The sequence below is a fragment of the Simochromis diagramma genome, unplaced genomic scaffold, assembly GCF_900408965.1.
Source record: "Simochromis diagramma unplaced genomic scaffold, fSimDia1.1 OVJJ01000208.1, whole genome shotgun sequence".
NCBI lineage: Eukaryota > Metazoa > Chordata > Actinopteri > Cichliformes > Cichlidae > Simochromis > Simochromis diagramma.
In genome coordinates, this window is record NW_024386789.1 from 902603 (window position 1) to 915769 (window position 13167).

Genomic DNA, 13167 nt, shown 5'->3' on the forward strand with positions numbered 1-13167 from the left:
TGGACCAAAATCTAAAAAACAAGCAAATATTTGCTGTTTATTATAATTAATGTTTCTTTCAAACTTTGTCTTTTCTTCTTCATATTTCAGCGACAAACTCAGGGATAGTTCAATTTCACTCTTCACGATTCTAACTGATAAATGACGTAGCGGCTCGATTTTATTTCATCTACATTTTTGCCTGTAATAGTGTTTTTAAATAAAACTATTGTGCACATGTGTGGTTACAGGAGCACTAAAGTCCTACCTGAGGGAACTCCCTGAACCTCTAATGACCTTCCAGCTTTATGATGAATGGATCCAGGCATCCAGGCAAGGCTCTAAATAGTCCTGCTCAATCTATCTTTGCACAGCACATGACAGATTCAAGTTTTACTTGCCATCTGGAGATTACACCAGTAATTATAAAGGACGGAAACTTCAAAAGTTGATAAATAAACATGTAATCAAAGGTTTTTAATATGCTTCTTTAAGTTTCCTGTATAATGTGAGAAGTGAGAATGATGACAAAAACTCTCAAATGAATTTGATTAAAATAAAAGCAGGGTAGTTTATATAAACAATTTTAAATTTGCCATGTGAAACCTATAAATAATTAAATTTTAATGCTTTATTTTGGTGGATTTGAAATACATATTTTTATGTATATTTTTGGCTTCTTATGTCTTCCATAAATAATGAGCTGTGCTGTTATTTATCTACTTTCTTCTATCATTCTAGTGTGTCAGACCCAGACAAACGGCTCCAGGCGCTCTGGGTTGTATGTGATAAACTACCAAAGAACAACAAAAACAACCTGAGGTCAGTCGCTGAAACCTACATAGGGACTGATTTTGCTTTTGTCTGTCACGCAAGACTATTCTCAGCTCTCTGCCCTCCGTGTTTTCTTTTAGGTATCTGGTGAAGTTTTTAGCCAAACTGGCTCAGGAGAGCGAGCTGAACAAAATGACCCCTAGCAACATTTCCATTGTCCTGGGACCCAATTTGCTCTGGGCCAAGACTGAAGGGTGAGCGGGCAAGACAGAATAATCTGTTGCAGCTTACTTGTCAGTCATGTTTAAAACAAGGGAGATGTAACAGTGTCTGGGAGGTCAGAGCCTAGTCTAGGGTGGTGAAGAAAACGTAGAAACGATAGTCTGTTATTTAAGCTTATTTCAGTTTATCCCTCATTATGTCAGAAAGCATCTAATTTTTGCACATCTATGTATGCACACCCAGGAGTCTGGCTGAGATGGCTGCAGCTACCTCTGTGCACGTGGTGGCCATTGTTGAGCCCATTATCCAACATGCTGACTGGTTCTTTCCTGAGGGTAGGTCTTGGGTTTCCTCTATAGCTGCTTATTTTCAGTCTGACCTTATTTACCTTCTTTGAAGCCATTAGTCCTATCAGTATATAAGGCAGTCATGGGGAAGGCAGCTGATATCGATTGCCTTGCAAGGCCGATAATCAGGAGTGAAAGGGGACTGAGATAAGATGACCAAGGTCAAACAGTTTTTTGTACTTTAGAGGCTGGCTGGAAGATGTCTTTTATTGAATGTCATATACATACAAGTTGCTTTAAACACTCACCAAATCCAGTGAACTGAAGAACTAAATGAAAGTAAAACTCCCTCTTACTGTTAATATGTAACAGAGTCAGTAGTTTACATGCTGGGTTAAATAAACACACACGCCCCCACTAATATCTTAGAGAGTCACACCTCGACCAGGTGCTTTTGGTGGATTCCAGAAAATCCCAAAGACTTGTTCATCCAATTCTTGTTTTTTAAAGTCATTAAGGATGGATGGTGTGCATTCATTGCATCCTGGAAAAAAAACTGTTTAACAAAATCATGAAAAGCCAGAAATACCATGACATCCATACTGATGTTGGATGTATGTAAAGTTCTGAGGCAGCTGCATATTTGTCTGGGTTGCACAGGCAGGTTAGTTAAAGCCTCTCTTATAGTCTCTGTTGAGGGCCTGTATCTTAGGCAGAGATGATATATTACTAGTGTTGCCATAATTGAGCATCTCTGGTGCACATACAGAGAGGGATGATGAGACAGTGGGAGCTATCACCTCACAATAATAAGGACTTTGGTAAATTGCTGACTGTGTTTGTGGGAACTCCTTTCACAGTCTGTAGACAAACACTTTCAGGCAAATCTTTGATTCTTAATTTCGTTCAGTTAAATTTGAATTGTGTGTTTTTGAGCAGCTTATGAAAGGTTTTTGGAGCATTCCAGCCTAATGTAAACTGAATAATAGGCTAATGTTTGTGTCAGAATAAACAAAGTAAACATCTGCCATCTGGCAACATCTGCTTCTTCTTACACATATTAGTGTTTTCGGCTTGTTTTCTGTGTTTCAGTCTAACAAGCTTGGATAACGACCCGAGACCTCCATGGTCTTGTTCAGTTAGGTTCTCCCTCTATCACAGGTCACAAGCTAGCGTAAAGTAAAGAATGCAAACATGGATTGATTGAACATTCTGTGCATTACAGTGAATAACGTTAAATTTACGTTAAATTGTTCGTTTGCTGTTTATTTAACCAAAAAGGGGGCGCTATAACACCCACCTGCACTCGTTCTTTATACAGTTTAACCTGTTTTTCTTAACTGTGTTTTTATAGACGTGGAGTTCAATGTTTCTGGCATGTTTGTGATGCCCACACCTGCATCCAACCACAACAATCACTTAGATTATGACTCCGGCACCATTGAAAGGAAGAGACCTGGCAGCATGGTGGGACCAGAGAACGACACAGGACGCAAAGACAAGTAATCCTCCAGAAGTTGCTCGCTGATCACTCTGATTCATTTGTGCCTTTTAATCCAGCTGCTTTCTTATGCTTCTAGATAATGTTGGTGTAAATAATCCGGTCACTTTTCTCGTCATGCTGTGGTGATTCTGCCCTAATCATGAATCTCTTTTGGTGGTTTTTGTTTCTCTCCTTCACCGTCTCCCTGCTATCCCTGTGTAGTACCACTAACAAGCACTCGGACCACACCCTTCGTAGAGGCAGTAACACTTTAGGTAGAAAGCAGCACACTTCACCTGCTTTCCAGCCTCCTTTACCCCCCGTGGAGGCTCAGGGACAGGGACACGGGGCTGGGCAGGTTCCCCAGGCCTCGGCTGAGCCCCAGTCACAAGCTTCACCTGGGGGTTCAGGGTCTGATCCTTTCCAGCAAAGTTTGGCACAGGGTCTTGCTGCTCTTGCAGCTGCTCAGCAGCTTCTAGCCCAGCACACAGAGGAGCTCAGGTAAGAGGTGTTTCCCTGCATCTCTGCTGCTGGTGGCAAAAACGTAGCATGCCTTACAAGCACACATGCATGCTTTTATGTTTTCAGGGTTCAAACTGCAGGAAGACATTAGTGAATTGTCGGTAAACGCACAACGTCAATCTGATGAGTTGCATAAAGTGGAGAGGTTTATTAATGCATGGCTCACTGGCATCTCACAGACATCAGCTCTTCTCTTGGTCACCTTAGTTCAGCTGGTGGTTTCTCTAACAAAACCACAAGTTTTCTTACGCCACCACCAGTTGCAGCTATGCAGACGACTCTAAAATCAGCCCACTGAAATGGCACAACAATGGCCTCTGTCATTCCACTAACAGTCGCTCTCAGGGCCTCTTGACTTCCCATCCCTCTGCTTTCCTCCCCAAATCACTAGAATCAGCAGGAAACTCACACTAACTGGCTCAAACTGCTTTGACAAGCCTGGACATTGGCGCCTGTTATGCAAAGACTGAACGAGTGTCTTTGATTTAGTTGCTGAAAAGACAACATTCATTTTCAGACAGATGACACTATTCAGCTCAGCATTTTTGGCTCTACAGACTCCACTGGGAAAGCAAATTTAGATGAGCCTCCCAGATTATATTTGTGGCACATACTATGCAGCACATGAGAGGGGTTTGCTACTACTAAAATAAATCTGATTCTACTTTAATAGCTCTTAAAAACATTCAAGGCTGGATGCTGTTGCATATGTGCTACTCAGTTTCGGCCAACTTGATGGTTTAAAGCTTCTTCTTTTTTTTCTTTTTTTTTTTGGTGTGTGTGTGTGTTCTTTCTCTTAAGCAGCCCAAAGCTACGTGACTCTACATCCACCCCAACCCCTGCGCTCCAGAGGAATGGCTCTGGTGGAGGCAGCCAGGCTGCTGGCCAGCTGGGCACTGGAACCCCTGCAGCTGGATCCATGGGGCCCAGTCCACATATGATGCGCAGAGGTAAGAATCTACACCCTAAAGTGGTGCAATAAGTCAGTCATTCATTGCTTAGAAATACTAATTAAATAAAGATCTAAATATGTTTAGGACATCGGTACAGCTTCTGCATGGGTTGAATTCCCATAATTCCTCCCTCTGAATAGCCAGACCCATGCAAACAGACTTTAGGGTGGGACCATCACTGTTTGCATGGCTCTTGGAGATGGTATGAGATTGATGGCTAGTGAAAAATTAAGCCAGTACCCAAGTCCCAAAAAAATACAGTTCCTCTAATGGTCACTTCAGGTTCCAGCAGCTACTCACAATTCATCAGGGAATGCACGTCTTTCCCTCGTGACCTGTGGTTGGCAGAAGGTGCCTGTGGGACTGGGGCCTAGATTTTCTTATACAGATGGATATCGTATGTATACTTTTGGACTTTTATTTATGTTTCCCACCAATAATGGCAGTTTACCTTTTGCTTCCAGGTACCAAGAAGCAGGCTCCTGCTCCTCCCAAACCCACAAACCCTCCACCCAGTCAGCCCTGTAATTCTGTAAACCACTCCTCATCCCCTGTCTCCTCCCAGACTTTCAGTTCCACCCCCAGACCCCTGGCTAGCCACTCGTCCACCTCTGTAACCTCCCCCACCTCACATCCAAGTGCCACACATCGGCGCCATTCGAGTAACCAGCCCCCGATCCAGGCGCCGAGCCATCCACCCCCAGAACCTCCGACGCAGGCCAATCCCTCTGTGCAGCCCACATCCCTCGGCCAGCCCAGCGGAGACCAGCACAGCGCCGACCCCTCACCCCCAGGAACCCCAACCCCTCCAGACACCCCTCCACCCTGCACTAACAGCCAGGATGCAGTTACCCCTCCATCCCCATCTCCATCTCCCTACCAGTCGGGCTCGCTTCCCCGGCCGCGGCCTGTCCCCAAACCACGGAACAGACCCAACATCCCTCCGCCACCCCAACCCACCACAGTGACCAATGAGACCAACGGGATCTGCACCAAGATGATGGGTGGGTACCGTTTCTTATGTGAAGTGTGTGTAACAGTGTCATTACTAACCGAATACTAATGTACTGTAATTCTAACACTCTTCACTGTAATACCTCTGCAGGTTAAAGACACACTTGTGAGGTTTGTTGATAATTGACACTTGCAGTAGCACTTTTTTTTTCTTTCTTTTAAATATATATCATCATCACAGCCTGCCGGCTCTTTCACATCCTTTTTTTAAAAACTTTGATGCACGACTGTCCCATGATGTGTGACGGATTTTAGTGAGAAACCCACTTCTGATGTGAAAAGCAGATATTTGATACGGTTGCACTTGCTGCTTCCAGTCGAATGATGAGGAAGAAATCAGCAGATAATATTTGTTCCTCTTGAGATCTTTAAAAAAAAAAAAAAAGAAAAAAAGTTGTGTTTTTAAACACTCAAACTTCAATTCATCAGTTGAGTTGCAAAGTATAGAGGGAATATAGCCTCACTGATCTTTACCCACTTATAGTGGGCCATTCATTCGAGTCACTGAGACACATTTCACCCCATGTTTTCTAAGCACCTCCCACAGGTTGGATTGGATTAATGTCCTCTTCTTCTGTACCATACAGACTTTGCTAGCTACTCCAATATATAAAGAAATACCTGAAGGTGAAACACGAATCATTAAAATCTTTCCACCGAATTCTTTGGCTTATGTTTGTGCACTAACTTTAAAAATGTTGTGTTTTTTCCATTAACACGGAAAGACACCTGAGAGCTTCACACTGATGGACTCGATTAAACTGTTCACTTTATCTTCCACTGCTTCTCAAAAACATGTTTCTAGAAGTGAATGTCTCACTACAGGTAATACGGCAGTCTGGCATCAGAGCTGTCATTGCTCACGAGTCATTTTCATCGGCTGTCACTGTGTCATCACAAACAAAGGGGTTTGAAACTCTGATCAGCTCTTAGCGAGGCTTTCAAACCCTTCACTGTCCGGGAAACTCCGTTCAGATTTTCAGAAATATGAAGTGATCCGTGTTGTGGAGTTTTTAAGCTTTTGTATTTTTTTTAACTCATGTGCACCTCTAACATGCATGTTTGTGTTTCCAGTATTCAGAATCATGTCCACCCCTCCACCCACCCCCAAAACAGTGTAATGCCCTAGTTTTATTAATTGCATTCAAATGCAAATGAGTTTTCCAGCTAAAATTAAACAGAAACATCTTTCCGGACTTTACATTTTCTCTCTGCTTCCACTGGTTTGTTGCACTGCTGCTTGTCAGTCTCTGTTGCACAGCGCCACCTGCTGGCTGGAGAACTCCTCACTTGCCAAACCTCTGCTCCAGTTTAGTTTTAATCTGCGGAAAATATGACACAGTTTGACTGCTCTGCAGCAGCTTTAAGTGTTTTCATACGTCGGGCACGTGTTTGCCATTATGGCTGCTGTTTGTCATGTGGGCATTTATCTTTTTGGGATGTTTATGTAGCGTTTTATATGAATTCCTACGTGCATGGGAAACCCATTTGCAGTCCCTTGCTAACATAAACAGTAAGTGGAATTATCTGCTTCAGCTGTTACCACACACATCTCCTTTTATCTAAAGATTATTTGCTATTGTGACTAAGCTTACGTGTTTCCTCACCGCAACTAATCTGTCTTCCATGATGTGTCCTGCTTTGTAGATCCGGTGATTCCTTTCAAAGGTTTGAGTCTAGCTTTGGCCCCTGACCTCACGGCAGTAGACCAGCAGCTGCCAACTGCCACCGCCTTCTCCTCTTCCTCCTCGCCGCCTCTTCCTAAAGACTGTGACCTGGAGAGCGAGAGCACTGTCCTATAAGGAGGCGCCTGCCCATATCTGCAGCCCTCGTATAAAAGATGAACCTCTCCAACTGTGCCTGGTCATGAAGGACAACAAACTAATAGTGGCCATCATGGAGGTCAAACAGCTTCCTGTCAGCAAAATACATAAAACATTTCTCCAGTCACATGATTAATCTTTGACATGCTAGTTTATTATATGCGAGCTCTATTAGTATTTTTACCCACTACTACACACACATTTTAACATCACATTATTATAGGGGGTAAGCTAGATGAGTGGCAGTTTGTCTTAGAGCGTTACTACTGGTTGTCTTCACTTTTATAAATGCCATAAGTACAGCTTACAGTCAGTATAGTTATTGATTATATAACACATCTTTAAGCTAAAAGGGGTAAAACATCACTATAAATTAACAGAACTGAGCTGATCCCAGCTCACATCAGCTAAAGGATCTCACACGCAAGCCGCTTTGCAACCCTCAGCTCCTTCGCTTCATTCTGTTTTTAATTTAATTCATACGTGTGAAACAGTGTACTAGGAAATCTAGAAGGAGTGATAGTCATGTAAATGCCAAATTTTTGGTTTATAGTCTGACAACAGAGGTAGCGTCCACATGCAATTGGTGTTTTCCACTGTTTCTACTGTTGTTTAGTGCAGTTCGTGTGTCTCAGCCGTCATCGGCACTCGCTTCCCGACAGTCTTTTCGACCTCCATGATGTTGCCAGATGTGATTTTTGCAGGGAGACTCGTGATACAAAGCCTTCACCCTGCGACATGTACCGGCCCCTCTGTCTTTACACCGCACTCCCTGCAGATCAAGCTCCAGACAATCGTCAAAGAAGAGCGTAGCAGAAACGAAGGGCAGATGTTGGATCAGCACTGCTGTTAGAGACGGTGTTACGGCAATATAAAAGAGCACGGTGGGGTAATGTGGGGCGGCTGCCAAACTACGGACTGATAGGACTCAGTTGTATTTGGTGTGAGGTGGGGTTTTCTGCGTGTGAGTATTTTTCAGTGTTGAACATGGCCTTAGATCAAGAAATAAATAAGTTGTATTTTTAAAAGGTGGATGGAATAGAAACCAAAACAGTTGAAGTGTAGCTGTGACTGCAGGTTTCCAGTCGTCTCAAACACTTAACTTTCCCTTTTCTCCCCCTTTATACTTTTATTTCTTTTTCCTCCTGCCTGTATTTATTTACCAATTTAAAACAAAAATACATTCCCTAGTGGCTTGACATCTTTAATGCAGTCTTTAAATATGCACCATGCCTTACTGGTTCCTCCCAGAACTATGAAATACGCATTTACTGTATGGAGGAGGGGGGGGGGGTATTCCCTTCTAGTACCACAGTATTTCTAAGAAGCTGTGTCGGTAGCGGGTATATTTCAGGCCGTGTCCGATAAGAAACTGTGCGCTTCTGCATTTTTCTGCAGAAGTTGTGTATTTAAATGTGTTTTGGGTTTTCTAAGCAGACGTAGCAGGGGTCGACCTGACCCTCCCAGCCTGAATGCAGTCAGTATTTTTTGCCTTTCTGTTTCTCCAGTCTATCTTAGCGTGCTCTCCGGCGTTCGCCAGGGCATTACACACAGCGGGGCTGAGCGTGAGCGAATGTAGTGAAACATCACCCTGAGCAGAAAGATGCATAAAGAGCTGATTTTGCACTTGAGCGCAGGCCAGACTCACTGAGTGGTTTTCTAGTGAACTCTGTTATAGAGGGCTTGGGGTTTTTTCCCTCTCTCTCGGTCTTTCCCACTGAGCTGAGTGAACACGGTGCTGTGATATCTCAGTAGTGATGTGGTGTTAGATTTTTGCCCAGTCTGTTGTTTTTGGATTTTTTTATTTTATTTTAAATGGCTTTGTTGTATTTTCTGTGTAAACTTTGCTTTATTGTTATTATTATTTTTTGGCCTCTGATAAATGCAGATTTTGGTTCTTAGAGAGCTGACCCAACATGGTACCAGGTGAGAAGGTCTTGGATGCTGCAGTTGCCCTGAAAAGAAGTTGAGTTGTGTTTTTCAGAGACAATCAAAGCATTATGATCCCCTCCTTTCTCTCTCTGTGCACTCTTGTACCTTGCTGCCTTATCCTTGTGCGTTGAGAGAACAAACAAATGCCATTAAACTAGAAATGATGATAATGATGCTGCATTTTTAAGTTCCATAGTTTTATATGTATGCTGTCTGGTGAGCTTAAATATGGGGGAAAAAACATGTAATATGAATGCTTTCCTTTCCAAAGAAAATAAAGTATATGAAGAAACTATTTAAATCTGCTCCAGGTTGATTGTCTTGTGCCTCGACTCTTGTCCTGTAACAGCCTTAAAGAATGAGGGTTAAAATATTCCTGTAATATGATTTTAAAAAGGGTGACAAATTGCTAATGTCACTGATTAAAAAGCTTTTTTTTTTTTTTTTTAAATTGCATTAACAAAATGTTACCTATAAACATTTGTTCCTGTCGCCACTGAAGGGCTATATGCAATTATGCTAAAACAATCAGGTTAAACTGAAATAAGATTATTTGGGTCATTAAAATATTTCAGTTGACTGTAGACTGAGCTGTTCACATGACGACCATCCACGCTTTCCACGAGGAGGGTAAGCCACAGAAGCCTGACCCTTCAGAGTGCTGCCACAGAGGATATTAATGGAAAGATGACTGGAAGGGGAAAGGGTGCACAAGCAACAGGGATGACTGCAGCCCTGAGAGGATTGTTGGGAAAAGTCTATTCAAGAACTTGGGAGACCTTCACGAGGAGTGGATTAGAGCTGGTGTAAGTGCACCAAGAGCCTCCGTCACGCTGCTGTCACGTCCCTAATATCAAGCCACCAAAGACGAACCAGATGAAGTGTTTTACGTGGGCTAACAAAACCAAACTGTCGCTAAGTTGTTCCCTTTTCAGATGAAAGTACATTTTAAATTGACTAAAGTCTGGAGTAAGAGTGGAGAGTGTAGTTTCCACAGTCGCGTCAGGTGCTGCTGCTGGTGGCGCTCTGTGTTTTATCACGTCCAGAGTAACAGCTGTATATCAGCAGGTCGATTTATGATACTTGATATGCTTTCTTCCTTTTACTGCAGATTAGAATTCAGCAGAGATTTGCACATGGACTGATTCATGTTGATACTTATATATCTGCTATCAGCTGGTAATAATGGGTGTTCAACACGTGGGTCACTCTAAACCTATCACCTGAAAGCACAGATAAATCAAACGGCGTTACTTTCAGGCATTTTTTTTTTATTTAAAACATTTTAAACATATCCTCCATCTGAAAGCAAACAGAAAGGTAAAATGATCACAAAACATTAGCAACTTTTCATGAAAACATATAAAACAGTTATAAAAGAGAACCAATAAGTTAACCTAGCTAGACTAACAGAAGTGTATTTAAACCTAAATATCCAGGGAGGGTAAATGCTACCAGCTGCACAGCTTTTATACATTAACTGCACCGACATGCAAATGACGGGGACGAGAAACACCGTTACTACACCTGTAGCAGCTAGGAGTGTATTTTTTATTTTTATTTATTTATTTTTACAAGGTCACAGTCACCTCGTGAGCCTGACTAAAGCTATGCATTAAGAATAAATAAAACGGTAATTTCCTGGTGACACACTTGGATAAGAAAGTGAACTGGGACTTGGAGGACAGGGGAATACAATTTAAAAAAAAAAAAAAAGAAAGAAAGAAAGAAATGAGCAGTGCATAGCAAAAAACAATGAATTTACAATTTCAATAGTTCATAAACAGAAATACAACACAGCTACAGGTACACTGTACTGTAGAGGAGTCATGACATCACCATGACAACCAGAAATGCAGGAAATGTCCATTTACAGTGTGTTTTTCCTCCCCGCACCCCCTGTTGACGCGCATTCATCCAGAGGCCGCCCACTTGTTGGAGCAGAGATGCATTCAGAACACTAGAAAGACTCGACAAAGTGCACAACCATTAGCCGTTTGCCAGAAGCAAACAGCTCACGCTTCACAATGAAGCTGGCTTTCACCATTGAGTACAGCCAACAACAAAAAAGGACACTAATCACCCACATGCTCTGAAACTACAGAATTTGACGATGTGCCGATGGCGGGCCGTAAAAGGTGCAGCATTGTTTGCAAAACGTCACTCAGAACCCTCAAAACAAATGTGCAAATGAATGTGGATTTCACAGAGTCCTCACAGGGAGAACAGCAGTGATGCTGGATGAATACGAGCGGATGTTCACAGGCTTTAGTTCGGGTGCAAATGGGCTGCATTTACTCAGTTGGTCAATGCGCATGTTGCAATGGATTGTAAGTTGCAGTGACCAGCTGCTGAGGAGTCACAAGGAGACTGCAATTGTTTGGAGACCGGTTGCCTGGTGGGAGGCAACATGTCTCCAAACAATTGCAGTCTGCGTCTAATTTATAAACGCCGACAGATTGCATGTTACACTGACTCTGAGTCAGTCTACGCCAGTGTGCGCAACTCATCTGTGTGGTTTCTCTTTGCAGTAGGGAATTCAACTCAACAGTTTGCCAGTTGGTTGTATTCTGTTTATCTTCCTGTAAGGTTGCCCAGCACCTATTTGATTTGCAGTTAAATCGCCAACCTGCAGCAACTACGTCACTAGTGGTGGAGGAATTTATGGGCTTCTGGCTGGACTGGGAATACAAGTGGTTAATTTTTGTTTTATGTGAATTTGGACATCAACAGATTTCATGTGATTGCCGGCTTGACCCCCTTCAATCGCAAACTGATGGCAGTCAGACTCCATCTTATTGCCGTTTTATTTCCATCCGAGTCTTCAACGCAACAATTCAAAGGCAAAAAAATGATTGCGAGCTGTCATGGTAGAGTGTTTACACTTGACTGACATAACAATGTAACCTTAAAGGATGCAGGCCAAAGAATCCTCTTCAGATCTGTTTGTTTGTTCAAATGACAAAATTGATTTTATCACTGCAAGATGAGTTTTGACATTTTGAGTTATTTTAACACATTTTATAATAATAATAATAATAACAAGAAGAAGAAAAATTAAAATATTAATAAAACTTAAATTTGTAAATTTCTACAATCTTTACGGCCTTGCTTTGCTTCCATAGACATCAGATCCTCAACACTTTAGGACCAGAGCTGGGTGTGTGTGACTTTAACTCGCCTCTATCAGAAGAGAAAAGAAAAAGGATTTTCATCATAGATGTCATTTAAATTCACAGTAAAGGAAATAAATATGACTACAAGTCATACAATTCATGTTCTAGATTCACAATTTGGACATAAATTGTTTAAAAACTCCTACCGTCTACTATTTCTGAATGTTTAAAATATATCCTGCAGTATGGGAGGCAGTGAGCGCACCATCAAACACTAACACTGAACTACACCTGTCAGTCATCTTGAGTCCAGATAACTGTCATCAGCCTACATTTATGCTTCGTCTTTACAATTTTCAAATATGATCTGATAGAAAATATAAACTTTATATAGTCGTATAATAAACATGTAAATAGTCATACCAGTTGTTGTCGTTGCTTAAACCTCGCTTTAATGCAGCATCACAATCAAGGGCCTTGAAAGGCTTCCTTCTAACAATCTTTACAAATTTACCAATTAATGCGCATTAAAAAGAGATGTAAATAACGTTAATAAGTGGCGGGAGTATTGCGTGTGTGCTGTGGAGTTCCTATTGATCTGTGGACACCTGAATAGTCCTGCTCTACCAGCACCTGAAGTAATAGCACTGCTGCACACGGGGCACTCGTTAACTTGTGGTTTATCTACATACAGATACAGCGCATTTCCATTGTGTTTGCTATAGATGACGTGGTCTCTGTTCCCGTTGGTTTGAGTGTCTGTGTGTGATCTTGGCACTTTGGTTATGGAGAGCAGAGTGAAAACTGAGCCAGCCGGCCTTTTCGGTTTGGCCCGACATCTGCCCGCATTTCTTGCTTCTACCAGGCCAAAGGGGAAGACAGTCTGGGGCTTCTGGGGTTTTCTGGAGTCTGGATCTCACTGAGAGCTCTCTGCAAAAGAAAAACCATAATCTCCTCTTATTTATACTCATTTTACCCCATTATTTTCAGATTTAGAGCACATTCATTTATTCCATAGACAGTGCCGCTTTGCAGCCTAATCAGTTTATAGCTGCAGGCAGC

The 13167-nt window shown here is 42.2% G+C and overlaps 2 protein-coding genes across 13 annotated transcripts in view; one reads left to right on the forward strand and one right to left on the reverse strand.

Moving 5' to 3' along the window:
- arhgap17a (Rho GTPase activating protein 17a) overlaps positions 1 to 9290 on the forward strand; it is a 33824-nt gene extending 24534 nt beyond the window's left edge. For 2 of the 8 annotated variants that reach the window (XM_040023161.1, XM_040023159.1), the window contains 9 exons: positions 231 to 312; positions 721 to 801; positions 894 to 1007; positions 1219 to 1310; positions 2617 to 2764; positions 2968 to 3246; positions 4069 to 4217; positions 4685 to 5224; positions 6882 to 9290. In XM_040023161.1, coding sequence (XP_039879095.1) covers positions 231 to 312; positions 721 to 801; positions 894 to 1007; positions 1219 to 1310; positions 2617 to 2764; positions 2968 to 3246; positions 4069 to 4217; positions 4685 to 5224; positions 6882 to 7036 — 1640 coding nt within the window. In that variant the 3' untranslated portion in view covers positions 7037 to 9290. Of the gene's footprint in view, positions 1 to 230; positions 313 to 720; positions 802 to 893; positions 1008 to 1218; positions 1311 to 2616; positions 2765 to 2967; positions 3247 to 4068; positions 4218 to 4684; positions 5225 to 5325; positions 5346 to 6881 lie in introns of all 8 variants that reach the window. The other 6 variants (XM_040023162.1, XM_040023160.1, XM_040023166.1 and 3 more) reach the window with 4 other exon arrangements.
- Positions 9291 to 10549: 1259 nt separating this feature from the next.
- The window catches only part of grid2ipb (glutamate receptor, ionotropic, delta 2 (Grid2) interacting protein, b), a 40631-nt gene continuing 38013 nt past the window's right edge, over positions 10550 to 13167 (reverse strand). For all 5 annotated transcript variants that reach the window (XM_040023156.1, XM_040023154.1, XM_040023155.1 and 2 more), the window contains one exon: positions 10550 to 13035. In XM_040023156.1, the coding sequence (XP_039879090.1) occupies positions 12964 to 13035 (72 nt within the window). In that variant the 3' untranslated portion in view covers positions 10550 to 12963. The remainder of the gene's footprint in view (positions 13036 to 13167) is intronic.